The sequence below is a fragment of the Betta splendens genome, chromosome 10 (genome assembly GCF_900634795.4).
Source record: "Betta splendens chromosome 10, fBetSpl5.4, whole genome shotgun sequence".
NCBI classification, from domain to species: Eukaryota; Metazoa; Chordata; class Actinopteri; order Anabantiformes; family Osphronemidae; genus Betta; species Betta splendens.
The window spans coordinates 17,544,273-17,557,353 of record NC_040890.2 but is presented as its reverse complement, the minus strand read 5'-3'; the positions used below and the strand labels follow the sequence as shown (position 1 = coordinate 17,557,353).

At 43.2% G+C, this 13,081-nt stretch overlaps 2 protein-coding genes across 2 annotated transcripts; one reads left to right on the top strand and one right to left on the bottom strand.

Moving 5' to 3' along the window:
- Nucleotides 1-813: 813 nt before the first annotated feature.
- On the top strand, nucleotides 814-5,121 carry ppid (peptidylprolyl isomerase D). The gene is made up of 10 exons (XM_029165348.3): nucleotides 814-1,012; nucleotides 1,530-1,670; nucleotides 2,034-2,140; nucleotides 2,228-2,416; nucleotides 2,537-2,659; nucleotides 3,089-3,195; nucleotides 3,612-3,753; nucleotides 4,002-4,088; nucleotides 4,235-4,277; nucleotides 4,851-5,121. Exons 1-10 carry the CDS (start codon nucleotides 928-930, stop codon nucleotides 4,937-4,939), a joined length of 1,113 nt encoding a protein of 370 aa, XP_029021181.1. The 5' UTR covers nucleotides 814-927; the 3' UTR covers nucleotides 4,940-5,121.
- Nucleotides 5,122-5,164: 43 nt separating this feature from the next.
- Nucleotides 5,165-13,027, bottom strand: etfdh (electron transfer flavoprotein dehydrogenase). The gene is made up of 13 exons (XM_029165347.3): nucleotides 12,795-13,027; nucleotides 11,950-12,108; nucleotides 11,624-11,853; nucleotides 11,337-11,418; nucleotides 10,921-11,039; nucleotides 10,739-10,816; nucleotides 10,317-10,463; nucleotides 9,977-10,117; nucleotides 8,947-9,090; nucleotides 7,913-8,081; nucleotides 7,168-7,350; nucleotides 6,801-7,022; nucleotides 5,165-5,841 (listed from the first exon to the last, which is right to left on the bottom strand). Exons 1-13 carry the CDS (start codon nucleotides 12,823-12,825, stop codon nucleotides 5,678-5,680), a joined length of 1,869 nt encoding a protein of 622 aa, XP_029021180.1. The 5' UTR covers nucleotides 12,826-13,027; the 3' UTR covers nucleotides 5,165-5,677.
- Nucleotides 13,028-13,081: the final 54 nt, after the last annotated feature.

Genomic DNA, 13,081 nt, shown 5'->3' with positions numbered 1-13,081 from the left:
CACCTTAAGGCCTGTTATGGATGTGTTTCTCTGAGGTGAACCAATGAAGACATTTAGAAGAAGGCCAAAAGATCTGAACCCTCAATAAACAAGAGGTGAACTCATTGGTCAGGTTGAAACTGTCTAATTAGGGTTAATCTTTCTTCAACCGTTTGGCCTCCTGACACTAACATGCAATGCTGATTGGGGTGGAAAATATTGCTAAATTAATTGTTTAAATTCTGGGCTGATGAGTTTCACAATGCTTCGGTCTCAGAATTGACTGGTACATATCAGCTTATGGTGGACATTGTGTACCTTACTATTGTCTCTATGGAGATAAAATGATAAACCTCTACGTAATGGATCAGGCCATTAAAAACTAGTTGATCTAGTTAAAATATAAATTTGTCAAAGATCAGAGACAGAGACTTTGGTGTGCAGTTCAGTTCAGTTATGGCAAGATGGATGTTGGTATGATCGCTTGATTTATATAGTCAATGAAGGGGAAACAGTCTTTTAGGTTTGGTTATTTTGATCAATAAACAGTTTGTTATAGTATTATACTATGCATCATGACATAATATATTTATTATATATCTGTCCCACATTTTATATTACACTTCAAAATTGATTAATGTTCTTTCAAATAGAGGTGCACAAAAAGCACAATTGTAAATTGGTGATTCTTGTTTGTTTGTCTTTAGAAATATCAAATTATTAAGTTGTTTGCTTTACGCAGCGTTGAGGATGCAAGCCGCCGTTAAACACAGAAGACGAATTGGTTTTATTTTGAAAGCGATTTGGTTAGCGTTACGATTTTATTTTGAAGTTCGTAGTCGGAAGTGGTACTCTTTCCTTCGCTGAACCTGCTTCAGAGCCGGCCGGAGCTAGCTACGTTAGCCGAAACAAGTGTCCCAGCGTGAGCTAGCGTTGCGTGTTTGTGACATGTCCAACTCAGCGCCTTCCGACAAGCCTTCAAACCCTGCGAACCCTCGCGTCTTCTTCGACGTAGACGTCGATGGAGAAAGAGGTCAGGACGGGTCTGACGCGGCGGCGGCGGCTAACGGCCGCTCTTCACGCGTCAACCTTAGCTTTGTTCTAGCTCCTTCTAGAACCCGGGTCATTTAGCAGCCGCCGAAAAGCTCCAGGAACGAGTCGGTTTGTGAAATAATAAAGATGCAGGAGATGTGAAATCGCCTTGTAGCGTTTAGTGTGAATCAGACAGAGCGCCGTTAGCTTGTCTGTCTTTACTGTTTGAAACCACGTGTAGCTATTTTGTCTGCCAGCGCTGTTACTCGACTGTAAGTTATTTATAGCTTTAGTTTTGTTGCCATGGTAACTGTTGGTCATAGCTGCCATAGTTATATTAATTCAATGAATGAATGAATGAGTCGTCTGAGGGAAAACAACTAGGAACGTTATGTGAAGACGGAGCCCTGTCTGGTTGGAAGTAGCGCCTCCAGAATGACTTCCTGCTCTACTTTATTGTTTAATTACAAACAATGCCATAATTGCACCCTTTTTGTTTTGTGTCCGTCTAAACCCAGCTGGCAGGATAGTTCTGGAGCTGTTTGCTGATGTCACCCCCAAGACTGCTGAAAACTTCCGGGCGCTCTGCACTGGAGAGAAGGGAATAGGCAAATCCACCGGGAGGCCTCTGCACTTTAAAGGATGCCCGTTCCACAGAAGTGAGACACACACACACACACACACACACACACACACACACACACACACACACACACACACACACACACACTGCTTTCACTTCAGCACAAAAAGCTGATCTGTCCAGAACTAGAAGACACATACTAAAAGGCCCATGTTTGAGGAGTTAACAGTTTAAATTGGTGATACCACTTTAAGTTAAACCTGTCCAACTGGTGGCGGAAGCATTAGAACCAAGTGGTCAACACCAGCACTGGGACCACAGTCAGTGTATTAATATAATGGTAGTTTTGAACCATTTAAGCTCAGGCAGTCCTACAGAATTTGGGAAACTCAAGGCGGTTGATTAACAACTGTAATTTGATTTTGACCTTTTTGAACAGTCATCAAAAAGTTCATGATCCAAGGCGGTGACTTTTCCAACCACAATGGCACCGGTGGAGAGAGCATCTACGGAGAGAAGTTCGAGGATGAGAACTTCCACTACAAGGTAAAAAGGCTCATCAGCCTTTTGGCCACATGTTGTCATCCTCGGGGTTCCTGTTTGAACGAGCTCCCTGCTGTACCTCTCTCCTAGCACGACAGGGTGGGTCTGCTCAGCATGGCCAACGCTGGGCCCAACACCAACGGCTCACAATTCTTCATCACTACCGTCCCCACGCCGCACTTGGATGGAAAGCACGTTGTATTCGGGCAGGTGTTGAAAGGGATGGGGGCCATTAAAATGCTGGAGTCCATTGACACCGAAGAAGACGCCCCCGTTAAGGTTTGCCACCTTGAAAATGAGTAACCCACAGTTGGCAGTAGCTCAGGAAAAGTCACTCAGTCTGACTTTGTTTGCTGTGAGATTTTTCGGTCTAATGTTTCTCCCCCTCCCCCCTTGCAGCCGTGTGTCATAGCAGACTGTGGCGAGCATAAGGACGGGGACAGCTGGGGCACTGCACCAAGCGACGGGTCAGGGGACAGCCACCCAGACTTCCCAGAGGACTCTGACATTGACTTTAAAGATGTGAGTATCGGTGCAGGCTTTGATCTTCAAGGACACGGCTGAACTTAGCATCAGCCTGCTCCGCGGGCCCTAGTTACAGGCCCAATCTGGCATTTTGGCAAATGTGCCTGTTTGACATCTTATCTAGAGCCAGACAAGAGGATTAGGATGAATTTCAATATCAGGTTCCGGACGTGCACGGCTTAGTAAGCAGAGAAAAACAGTTACTAAGCAGATTCAAGGGCTTATTCTCAAAATGAGTGAGAGTATTACTAGCGACAGCTTCATGCTCACTGTCAGTTTTACCTTGAAGTGGTTTAGATTAGACATGGTGTCATATAGAAACGATGGACACACCTGCACAAATAAAAACAAATTATATACCTTTCACACCTGCATTGTTTCATGTATTGGAGGGGATTGAAGCCTCACATTTCACTATTTCCTCAGGTTGATAAGGTTCTGTCTGTTGCTGAGGATGTGAAGAATATTGGAAACAACCTATTTAAGAATCAAAACTGGAAAGCTGCTGTCAACAAATATAACAAAGCCCTCAGGTAACGAACAGAACTGCTGTGTAGGCTTTATTTCACTGTTATAGAACCCATTTTAAAGTCTGTCTGCATTTAATTGATTATCTTATTTGAACTGTATAATGTTGTAGGGATAAATGATGCACCTACTATGAGCCAGTGTTTGTGTATGAACTTTGTCTTAAGGAACAGGTGCTGCACAAAATGTATGATGATTATTCTGGAACACTGCATGTCCACAAACAGCCATGTTTATGGAACAACCCTGGTTTCATAAACAGAAGCCCCCCCACACGCACACACACAGCAATGTGCCCAGCTGCTGTCACTGTGTGTGTATGTGTGTTAGGGTCCTGTTTGATCTGAAAGCTAGCCTTTATAAAATTAGCTTCAGTCTTTAACACAGTCCACCAACAGCAGCCTGTCTTTTACTTCTGCAGGTACTTGGAAGTTAGCGGAGACCAGCTGGAGGAGGCGGCGCAGAAAAAGCTGGAGCCCATAGCCCTCAGCTGTTTCCTCAACACGGCAGCCTGCAATTTAAAGATGCAGCTGTGGCAGGATGCTCTGGACAGCTGCGATGAGGTGACGTACCCCAGAACCAGAATGTCTTTGTGCTCTGCCAGGGTTTACGGCTGATGTCCTATTCAGCTTCTTCTTGCCATGAATTTTGATGCCCTCATACTTGTGGTATACTACTTATGGCAGACTCATCACTGTAAGGTTTCAGGTGACAAGTGAAGCTGCATATACTGTGAATGTTCGTAGCAGTTTGAGATAAAAGGACCTGAATTAAAAACAAAAATCAAACTTGTTCTTTATTTTTGATACAGGCTCTACAGCTGGATGAAGGAAACACAAAGGCACTGTTCCGAAGGGCTCAGGCCTGGCAGGGCTTGAAGGAACACGGCAAAGCCATGGTACACCTCTTAAATCAGTGTCATCAATGTTCTCTCTCGAAGCAGATGATGCAACTAATTGTAGTTGTTTCAGTGGAAATATTGTGGAGGTGCTTTAGTTCACCACACGGCTTGTTCAATTAACAACATGCTTTGATTTGTGACAGACTGATCTGAAGAAAGCTCAGGAAAAAGCTCCAGAGGACAAAGGTATGGGATTTATGTTCGATTTAGTTTCAGGGTCGTGTGTTTTGCTGTCGTGCACCTGCAGAAATTCACTCCTGTCAGATTAATCCTGAAGAGAGAAGCTGGCCTTTATTTACTCAGTGTTAGTTTCGTGACACCGCTACCATTAGTTGTTCCGCAGCCTGGTTTGCTGTGTGTCTAGTTCTATCACATTATCGGCTGTCTGGTTGGGAGCTTTTGTCCTTGCACCTGCTGTGGATGTTTGGAGGCTCTGAGCCCAGATTTAGAACAGCTGGGAATCTGGAGCTTCACCAGCTTTTTGTCAGTGTTGCTCTGTTTCTTCTCATACTTTAAGCTGCAGTTGATTGGCTGCTGGCTACAAGATAAAAGGTGTCAGTGCATTTCATGCTCTCCCTGTGACTTCCGGTCTTTAAAGTGAAATTTGTAGTCTGAAGAAAGAGGGACAATTTGTGCACAAGCAAATACACAGGCCCCAGAAACTAAATATGATTTGGTATATCTACATTTTTTCCTGCATTGATTCATTGTTGAGCTTCTTGCTTGGCAAACTAAATAAAACTGCTTTCTTTTTAACAGTTATCATCAATGAGCTGAAGAGAGTGCAGCTTAAAATCCAGGAGGAAAAGGAGAAAGAAAAGAAAATCTATGCCAAAATGTTTGCGTGAAATATTTAGCCAACGATGCAGCAAGATGTTAATATCAATGTTTTGGTCTTGAAGGGGAAACTGTACTTAAAGATAAGGAGTCAAACCACAGGAATCTACAGCACTTTCACTTGACAGGTTCCCTTCATCGTGTCCAGCAGATAAATTTCTCACTGAGGAATAAAAGCTTTGACCTGTTTTCATTCTGAGCCAGTGTCTTTACTGTATGAATACTGACAAACTACACAAGTTCAAAGAAGAGTTTAATTCCATGTGATCATTTTGATACGGTGCCCTTGGGCAAACTGTGCATTCATTTTGTTGTCATTTTTCAGAGGTTAATAAATCCATAAGAACAAATGAAGTGTTCTTTACTGTAATATCTAGTAGTATTTACAATACTGTCATTACACAACTGTTAAACCCTTGTGAACAGTTTCTGGTGCCTTACTGTGAATGTTACAGCAGTATCAGTTCTAACAACTGCTCTCAACTTCATTTTTATCTGGTCCTGTTTTACTAAATGGGTTTAATCACCCATGGGCCACATTTAAACTTAATACCTACTGTATAATTTAATGCCATTTCTCCTGATATCCTAATTGGATATTACTTCATACCCTCAGACAGCTACACGACCGTTTTCAGTTCCATATTTAGGCACAAATACCAATGGCTGGTCAGTACTGCAACCTTAAATGTGTCACTGTACATTACAGTAATCTCTGAGCACGAAAAGACTAAAAAACTAAACTCTGTTCACATTCCATTGTAGGCTGGTCCTCCGCCTCCCTCGGGCACAACCCAGTTAATGTTCTGGCTTGGGTCCTTGATGTCACAGGTCTTACAGTGGACACAGTTCTGAGCGTTTATCTGCAATCTCATCCCATCTCCGGTTTCAAGAGGAACGTATTCGTAGACACCTGTGAGGTTTGGGGAGGAAATAGAGAGGAAAGACTTCAGAGTTTGTGTGAACAATGTGCACTTCTAAATAAAATTGTGTGCTGTGTCGCACATACTATTCAAGAGCTGCAACTTCTCTTGATTGTGCTGAACCTGCCCCACAATTTGTGCCACATTGCTGCTTCACAGTAAGTGGTGGAATTATGAATTATTTACGACACCTCAGCTCACGGGTCAGAAAAAACCCAAACAACTTACATCAAGCTTTTACTGTTTGCTTCCCCTGAACAAATCTAGTAGCAAAAATAAACCTGACGAAACCTCTGACCACCATTCAGCTTTTAGATTCTCAACAGGAAGTCAAGTCCTCTACAGGTCTCAGGTGTCAGAACACTGCTGCTTTGTGGCACTATCACCATTTCCAGACTGCTGGAAGGATCATGGACACAGTGGCTACCAAAGGTAAAACTAAATACCCCGGAGAACCCAACGCTGCAGACTGAACCGTGATTCCACAGTGACTGCTCCCCTGCTTTATCCAACCACAATCTTCTGTGCAGAAGTCTCTCACTGCGCCTGCATTGGCAGGTTCCTTAGCAGAACCACCAGAGAAAATTGTTTAGGTCTGATAGAATAATGATTTGAGCTTTTCTCACTACAGCTGCACCAGAAACAAACGCATCCAATAACAACTCGCATTCCTTTGAAGTACTAAAAAAAGAAACACCTCAGATGTCAGACTGAATAATGTTGGTTTTTAAACATCGGCTGTGGCAGTAATACAAACTCTCCTGTCATTTATCTACAGACCTTTGGTAAACACACGAAGCAGCCAGAGGGTTTAAAACATTTCATTACTTCTACAACAAACCATTCATTCTTCTGTGCTTAAGAATTGAGCAGAAAATATTCACCACAGAAATGCAAAACCTGAGCAGCAGCTGCCTGCAGCGCGGTGACCTGGCTACGGTGCTTTTACCTGCTGGGCAGAAGCGCTGCTCCGGCCCGTCGTACAAGGCCAGGTTCTGGCTCACGGGGATGCTGTCGTCCTTTAGCGTGAGATGCGGGGGCTGATCCCCTTCATGGTTGGTGCCACTCAGGGCCACCGAGGAGAGCAGGTCAAAGCTTATTTTGTTGTCAGGCTTGGGATACTCTATTGGAGAACAATCCTTAGCCGGTTTCAGCTGGTCGGCATCTCTACCTGAGGCAGATCGAGCACAGGTGCTTTGAAATGACAGATAACTAATATCGTTACAGCTGATGTGTATGAGCACAGCTAAGTGCTCAGGTGTACAAAGAAAACAGGTCTAAACCAGTGTCTGAAGATTCTGCACTGCTAAACTCACCACAGTGTTTAAGTGTCCACGGCTCTTTTCCCCTCAACATCCAGTAGAAAACCCCGGTGTAGATCATCCCACCGTACAGGCCGAAGTAGTTGTGGAAGGACGGCCGGATGTTCCTCACTGAGTGCAACTCCTTCCACACCCAGGAGCCCTTTAAGACCTCACTGTACTCAGGTACATGAAGTCCTGGCAGACAAAGGAAAACCACAACCACAGGATCTAATTGAATGTCTGCCCTGCTATTGTGATAAGTGATCAGTGATTACTTATCTGTGCATTTATAGCACAAAAGGTTCCATTCTGAAAATCTGGATCTTGATTTACAGGATTAATAAAAGCATGACGATATTTCAAGGCAGTCCACTGAAAGCATTTGCAAGTCAAGTCTGTGGGATGTCCTTATAGATCATGGCACAGTAGTGATTGTGCACCACTGTTGCATCAGTGTTAGATCTGCACCAGTTTCCAACTGGAGTGGAGTTGCAGCAGCTTTAAGGGTGATTTCAAACTCAAAAATACTAGGAATATAGGCAAAATCTGTTTTTTGTTACCAGAGGACAAACTGTTTGAATTTCAATAGCATTTTATCACTTTGTCATTATGCAAAGTTGATCGACCTTTTCATAGCTGACAAATTGCCACGCGACATTTGACCCAATGCAACCCAGTTTTGAAGCATTGCTTGTGACTACGTCACAGTGCCTCCTGGCGCTATTTATGCTCATATACGGCTTCTCAAAGTCTGTACCTGCCGTCTGTGAATCCGTGCTCTCTGCGGTGACTTTGGGGAAAATGGCCTCGGCAGCCAGCATGCCACTCTTCATAGCTGTGTGGGTACCTTTGATCTTTGGTACGTTCATGAAACCGGGGCTGCAGCCAATCAGCAGCCCTCCCGGGAAAGTCAGCTTTGGGATGGACTGAAGGAGAGGAGGAGGAGAGTTCAAGCCCATTCTAAGTTGCTGTGCTCTACTTTCAGAGAGTCTGAACTTCAAACTGCATTCCAAGAATGTGCTGGTCACTGTTGTGAGTCCTGAGCAAATAAGCCATTAGCATGAGTGCAATTGAACTATTTACAGACAATAAATGTGTCTGTAAATATAAAGTGAGATTACACTGGCTTCTATGAGCGATTTTAAATCACTTCTAAAATTCACTAGCTTATTATTGTCTGCGTAGAATCAATTCCACATTTCATTCCTGTGTCGTTACACTTCATCAGTCTATCATCATGTATTATCATCAGTCATATTTTATTCTAATTTGGTAAATTAAAGTGGAAACAACATCGCATTTGTGACAATTCACAGCACAATACATATATCATTGCTTTAGAAGTCCCATTATTAAAAACCAAGACAGATCCAGGATTAATTACAAATGCATTTGATGCCATTAAATCAATTACAGACACAAAGTAAAGGATCCGACTGATTTAATCAGCAAAATCCAGCAACACTTATCAGTGTGTAGAGTAGATCTGACTCTAAATGTAACTATAGTGATGGCCCTATTTTACATCAAAGTGGGATTACATTTTAACATGCTCCTCATGGAAACAGGCCTGTTAATGGAGTCACACAGAGTTTCCATGTATTACACAAACCAACAAAGTACATTCAATGATTTCCCCACTGGCAGAGCTGCACACGTACTCAATCTTATTAGAAGATTAGGTCCTGCTGCCATTTGTCTTATATGACAGCAAGTGCTCAGCTTGTTTGATAATCAGCGTAAATAGCCAGCAATTATTACAGATAATGAAATTAAAAAGTGCACACGTACCTGTAATCCTCCCTCGTTCAGGGCCCTGGCTCCATATGCAATCCTGTTGCCTCCCTCCAGAGTACGAGCCACAAACGGATGATGTTTCCAGCGCTGGAACTCTCTGAAGGGGCTCAAGTAGGGGTTGGAGTAGTCCAGCCCGACCTGGAGTGAAAGAGAGGTGGTTTGCTGACACACTAACAATCAAAGGTTTGGGCACAAGGTCAATACGAATATTTATGACAAATCACATTGCACCTTCTTTGCACTTAGTGGAGATATCTAAATTCAGGTGATTAAGTAATTTAATGTAATTTAACCCATCCCCTGGGGGGGGGCAGCGGGCCGCCATGGAAAGGTGTCCAGGGAGCTAGGATATACCTTAGAGCCAGACACAGGGATTTATCCAGGGACCTTTCATTTCCTTGGCCGTTGCCCACTGAGCTACGAGGCCAAGTTGGACAGACAGTGAAGGAAAACCGCCAGCAGCTACTTAACCTCTGAGAGCTCCTTCGGCATTATTGGAAGACTACTCTGGGTTACTACCATGTCAATTTGAAATCTAAAAAATGTTCATGCAAAACATGTCTTTGACAAATTATAAATACTATCATTTTATGGGCTGTTTTCTGTTTATCATAACTATATAATACAAAATAAGACAGCGAAAGACAAGTGTCAAAAATATTGACCGGTATCACATTTCCATTAGAAAAGTCACTAACAATGCATTCACATTTCCTAGCACTGAAAATTTATTGATGCTGATTATGCAGGTGGCTCATGTCAAGGTCTGAGAGATGATTATTTCTGAGTCAACATGTGGCATAGGGGTACAAATTGGCAGGCGTGAAGTCTCGAGGGACTTTGACAAGGACTTAGTTGGAGCATGTCCAGAACAGCAATGACTGTGGGGTGGTCCCAGTCAGCAGAGGTGAATACCTGGAAAAGTGGCCCGATGGGACAAACCTCTAACAACTGTCCACTTCTATGAAATTACTAGCTCTGTAATAATATTTCAGTTATTGCATCATTGACAGACAGCACTCACCACAAAACCCAAGGCCACCAATGGTTCTCCTTCATTCAGGTGATACAGGAAAGATCCCCCATATGTATTTCTATTTAGGGGCCAACCCACAGAATGCTCCACTCTGCCCGGCCTCCACTTTTTCTCATCAATCATCCACAGCTAAGAGAGAGGTGACACATATTTAGTTTGGAAATGCAGTAAACCATGAAAGATGACACCAACTATAAGCATGGCCATGCTTATAGATTCATTTGAGGTAGCAGGATCAACACAGGTAGAGGCGAACATTATAGTTCACCATACCTGTGTTACTGTATTTGTTTCCTACTATGACTGTACGTAAATACGTATTATTTACCTCCTTCAGGCCGATGGCGTAGGTCTGCGGTTCACAGCTCTCACGTAGGTTGAACTGCTTGTAAAGCTGCTTGGCCAAGTGACCATGACAGCCCTCTCCAAATAAAGTGACTTTGGCGTGGAGCTCCATCCCCCGCTCAAACACATCCTGGGTAAATAGAGCAACAGTGCGTAAAAGTACAATCCACAAATGAGAATGAGCCAAATGTAACAGGGTACACTTGAAATTTCATATCAGTGAAATGGTGTTATTACAGAAAAATCACCTAATATATTGCGTTTACTCTTTATACCGTTATATCTTTTCACGAGACTGGGTGCTCCCACACTAAGTGTGTGCTTTTATAAAATAAGTGATCAATAGCACAGAGATAACCACATAATAATCTGATCAAATGCTATGAACCTGTTATTGTACACTACCTTTGGGGAGCCATCTTTGGCGATGCCTACATCATTGGTTGCAATTCCTTTAACACTTCCATCTTCATGAAATAAAACCTTGACAAACACAATAGACACCATGTTTATTATTTTATGAGACTGTAAACATTTAATTAAAATATATTGCATGGCCTTGTCAGTGCAGACGTTGATAAACTCACCTCAGCAGCAGCATAACCTGGGTACAGCTCCACTCCGAGCTCCTCGGCTTGCTCCCCCAGCCAGCGCACAAAGTTACCCAGCCTCACAATGTAGTTCCCGTGGTTCCTCATAGGCAGACCTGCAGACTATTACGTTACCCTTGATCGTTTTTAACAATGACGGTAAAACTATGTCCTTGTAAAAGTGAAAAGGTGGCCCTTAAATGTAGACACAGTTAAAGTATTTTCCCCCAGCAGCACAATAGTGATAACATATAAACGTGATTCTTATCTTTGATCAAAACTGTAGAAATGCTGATAAAACATGTTCTGTGGTGAAAACCAGTTGAACCAGTGAAGGACCAGTGCAGACTGAAAATAATAGGGTGATTAAATATGCTTTTTTTTTTAAAAAACTGAAGATCAGAAGTTTTTACCTGGTAACATTGGGACAGGTATTCTGTGACTCTTTGTTAAAATGCTGAACACATCTTCAGTCACTGGAGTGTTAAGAGGTGCCTGAGGTAAAAAAAACAAAAAAGTGTCAGTTAACAGTCAGCCTTTAGAGTAGAATGTGTAGTTTGCAGTACAACTTACAATATTTACACAAATTAATCTCTACTTGTAAACAAACAACGCTGAACACCCAATGTAAACATCATGTTCTAAAAGGCCACAAATTTGCACATCAGAGACAAAAAAAAAAAATGAGCAAGACACTCACCCCTCGTTCTTTCCAGTCAGGAAAAAGCTCAAACAGGGCACTGGGCTCCAGACAGGCTCCAGACAGTGTGTGCGCTCCAATCTGCGAGGCTTTCTCCACGAGGCACACTCGCAGGTCCTTGTTCTGCTCCTTGGCTAGCTGTTTCAGACGAATGGCTGCTGACAGACCTGCAGGGCCCCCACCTACGATCACCACATCTGCCTCATCCGCGAACCTCTCCATTTCGATTCCTGGGAGAGAAACGCAAGAGACGGCAATGTTCATTTTTGACTCCGTTTGTGCTGATGTATATTTGTACTATAAGGTAATTCCAAGCTGAGTTGTACCTTCCCATCTTTGATCTTTATCCCGAGGGTGGACGGTGTAGTGTGTGGTGATGCGAGGTACCGATGCTGACGAACATGTCCTTCTGTGTAGTGCTGTGTACACCTGAGGGGCAAAGTGCTCTGTCTGGACACTTTTCCAAGCCCTGATACACCTATGGGCTGAAAGGGAGGAAATAGTCAAAACCAGTTGAAAATGATGCCTGTGTGTGTGTGTGTGTGTGTGTGTGTGTGTGTGTGTGTGTGTGTGTGTGTGTGTGTGTCATTTAGATTTGGCTGCATCTAATGCCAAACTAGAGACAGGAGGAAACGCAAAGCTCTTCTGGCAGATCACGTTGTGAACCTGACAAACAGCACGTAGCTACGTTGCCCTGGTAGCACCGTGCTAGCTAGTTAGCTAGCATAATAACATCTGTGGCTCCTGATAAGCTGGATTCAAGGTCCAATGTTGCACATAAACATCCTTTTAAGATAGCAACTATTTTACTAAATTACAAAACCACGTCCAGAAAGCACAGATCATTAGTTACTTTCTCAAAACAACGTAAAGTAGTGCTTAAATCAAGGACAAGGACACTGTTTAAGTGACCCATATTTTGGATGAACTTTACCCTACATTTTAGCTCGATGCTAATGTCACTGAGCATGCTGGGTTATATTTGCCACTGCTAAAGCTAGCACGCAAAAAGCCGACAAGCAGCTGTAAACATAAACAAACGCGTTTCAACACTTGACCTTGTTGTGTAAAAATAAGTAGTAACTATATTGGTAAAAATAAAGGCAGTAATAAACTTACACATTGCACAGCTAAATGAGCTAAGGAGCTAGCTATTAGTTAGCTGACGTACCTCGGCATGAATATCTTCCAGCTGGGAACATTCTGCGTCAGCTAGCGTGAGCTCACTAGCAGACAGCAGTTGATTCTCTTTGAAACCAGCCGCCTTGGAGCACTGGTGCTGCCGCTTCGCTGTCAGTGGGGAAACCGTGTTATCCGCACAATCCGCATGCAAAAATCAGCTTTGCAAAACACGCCTCATAACAGAGGCGTCAGAGAGCTCCACAAGCCTGGCACATGCGCATGCGCAGATCTCTACAGTGGACGTCCGGGGTTAAACCGACGGTGGGAACGAATGAC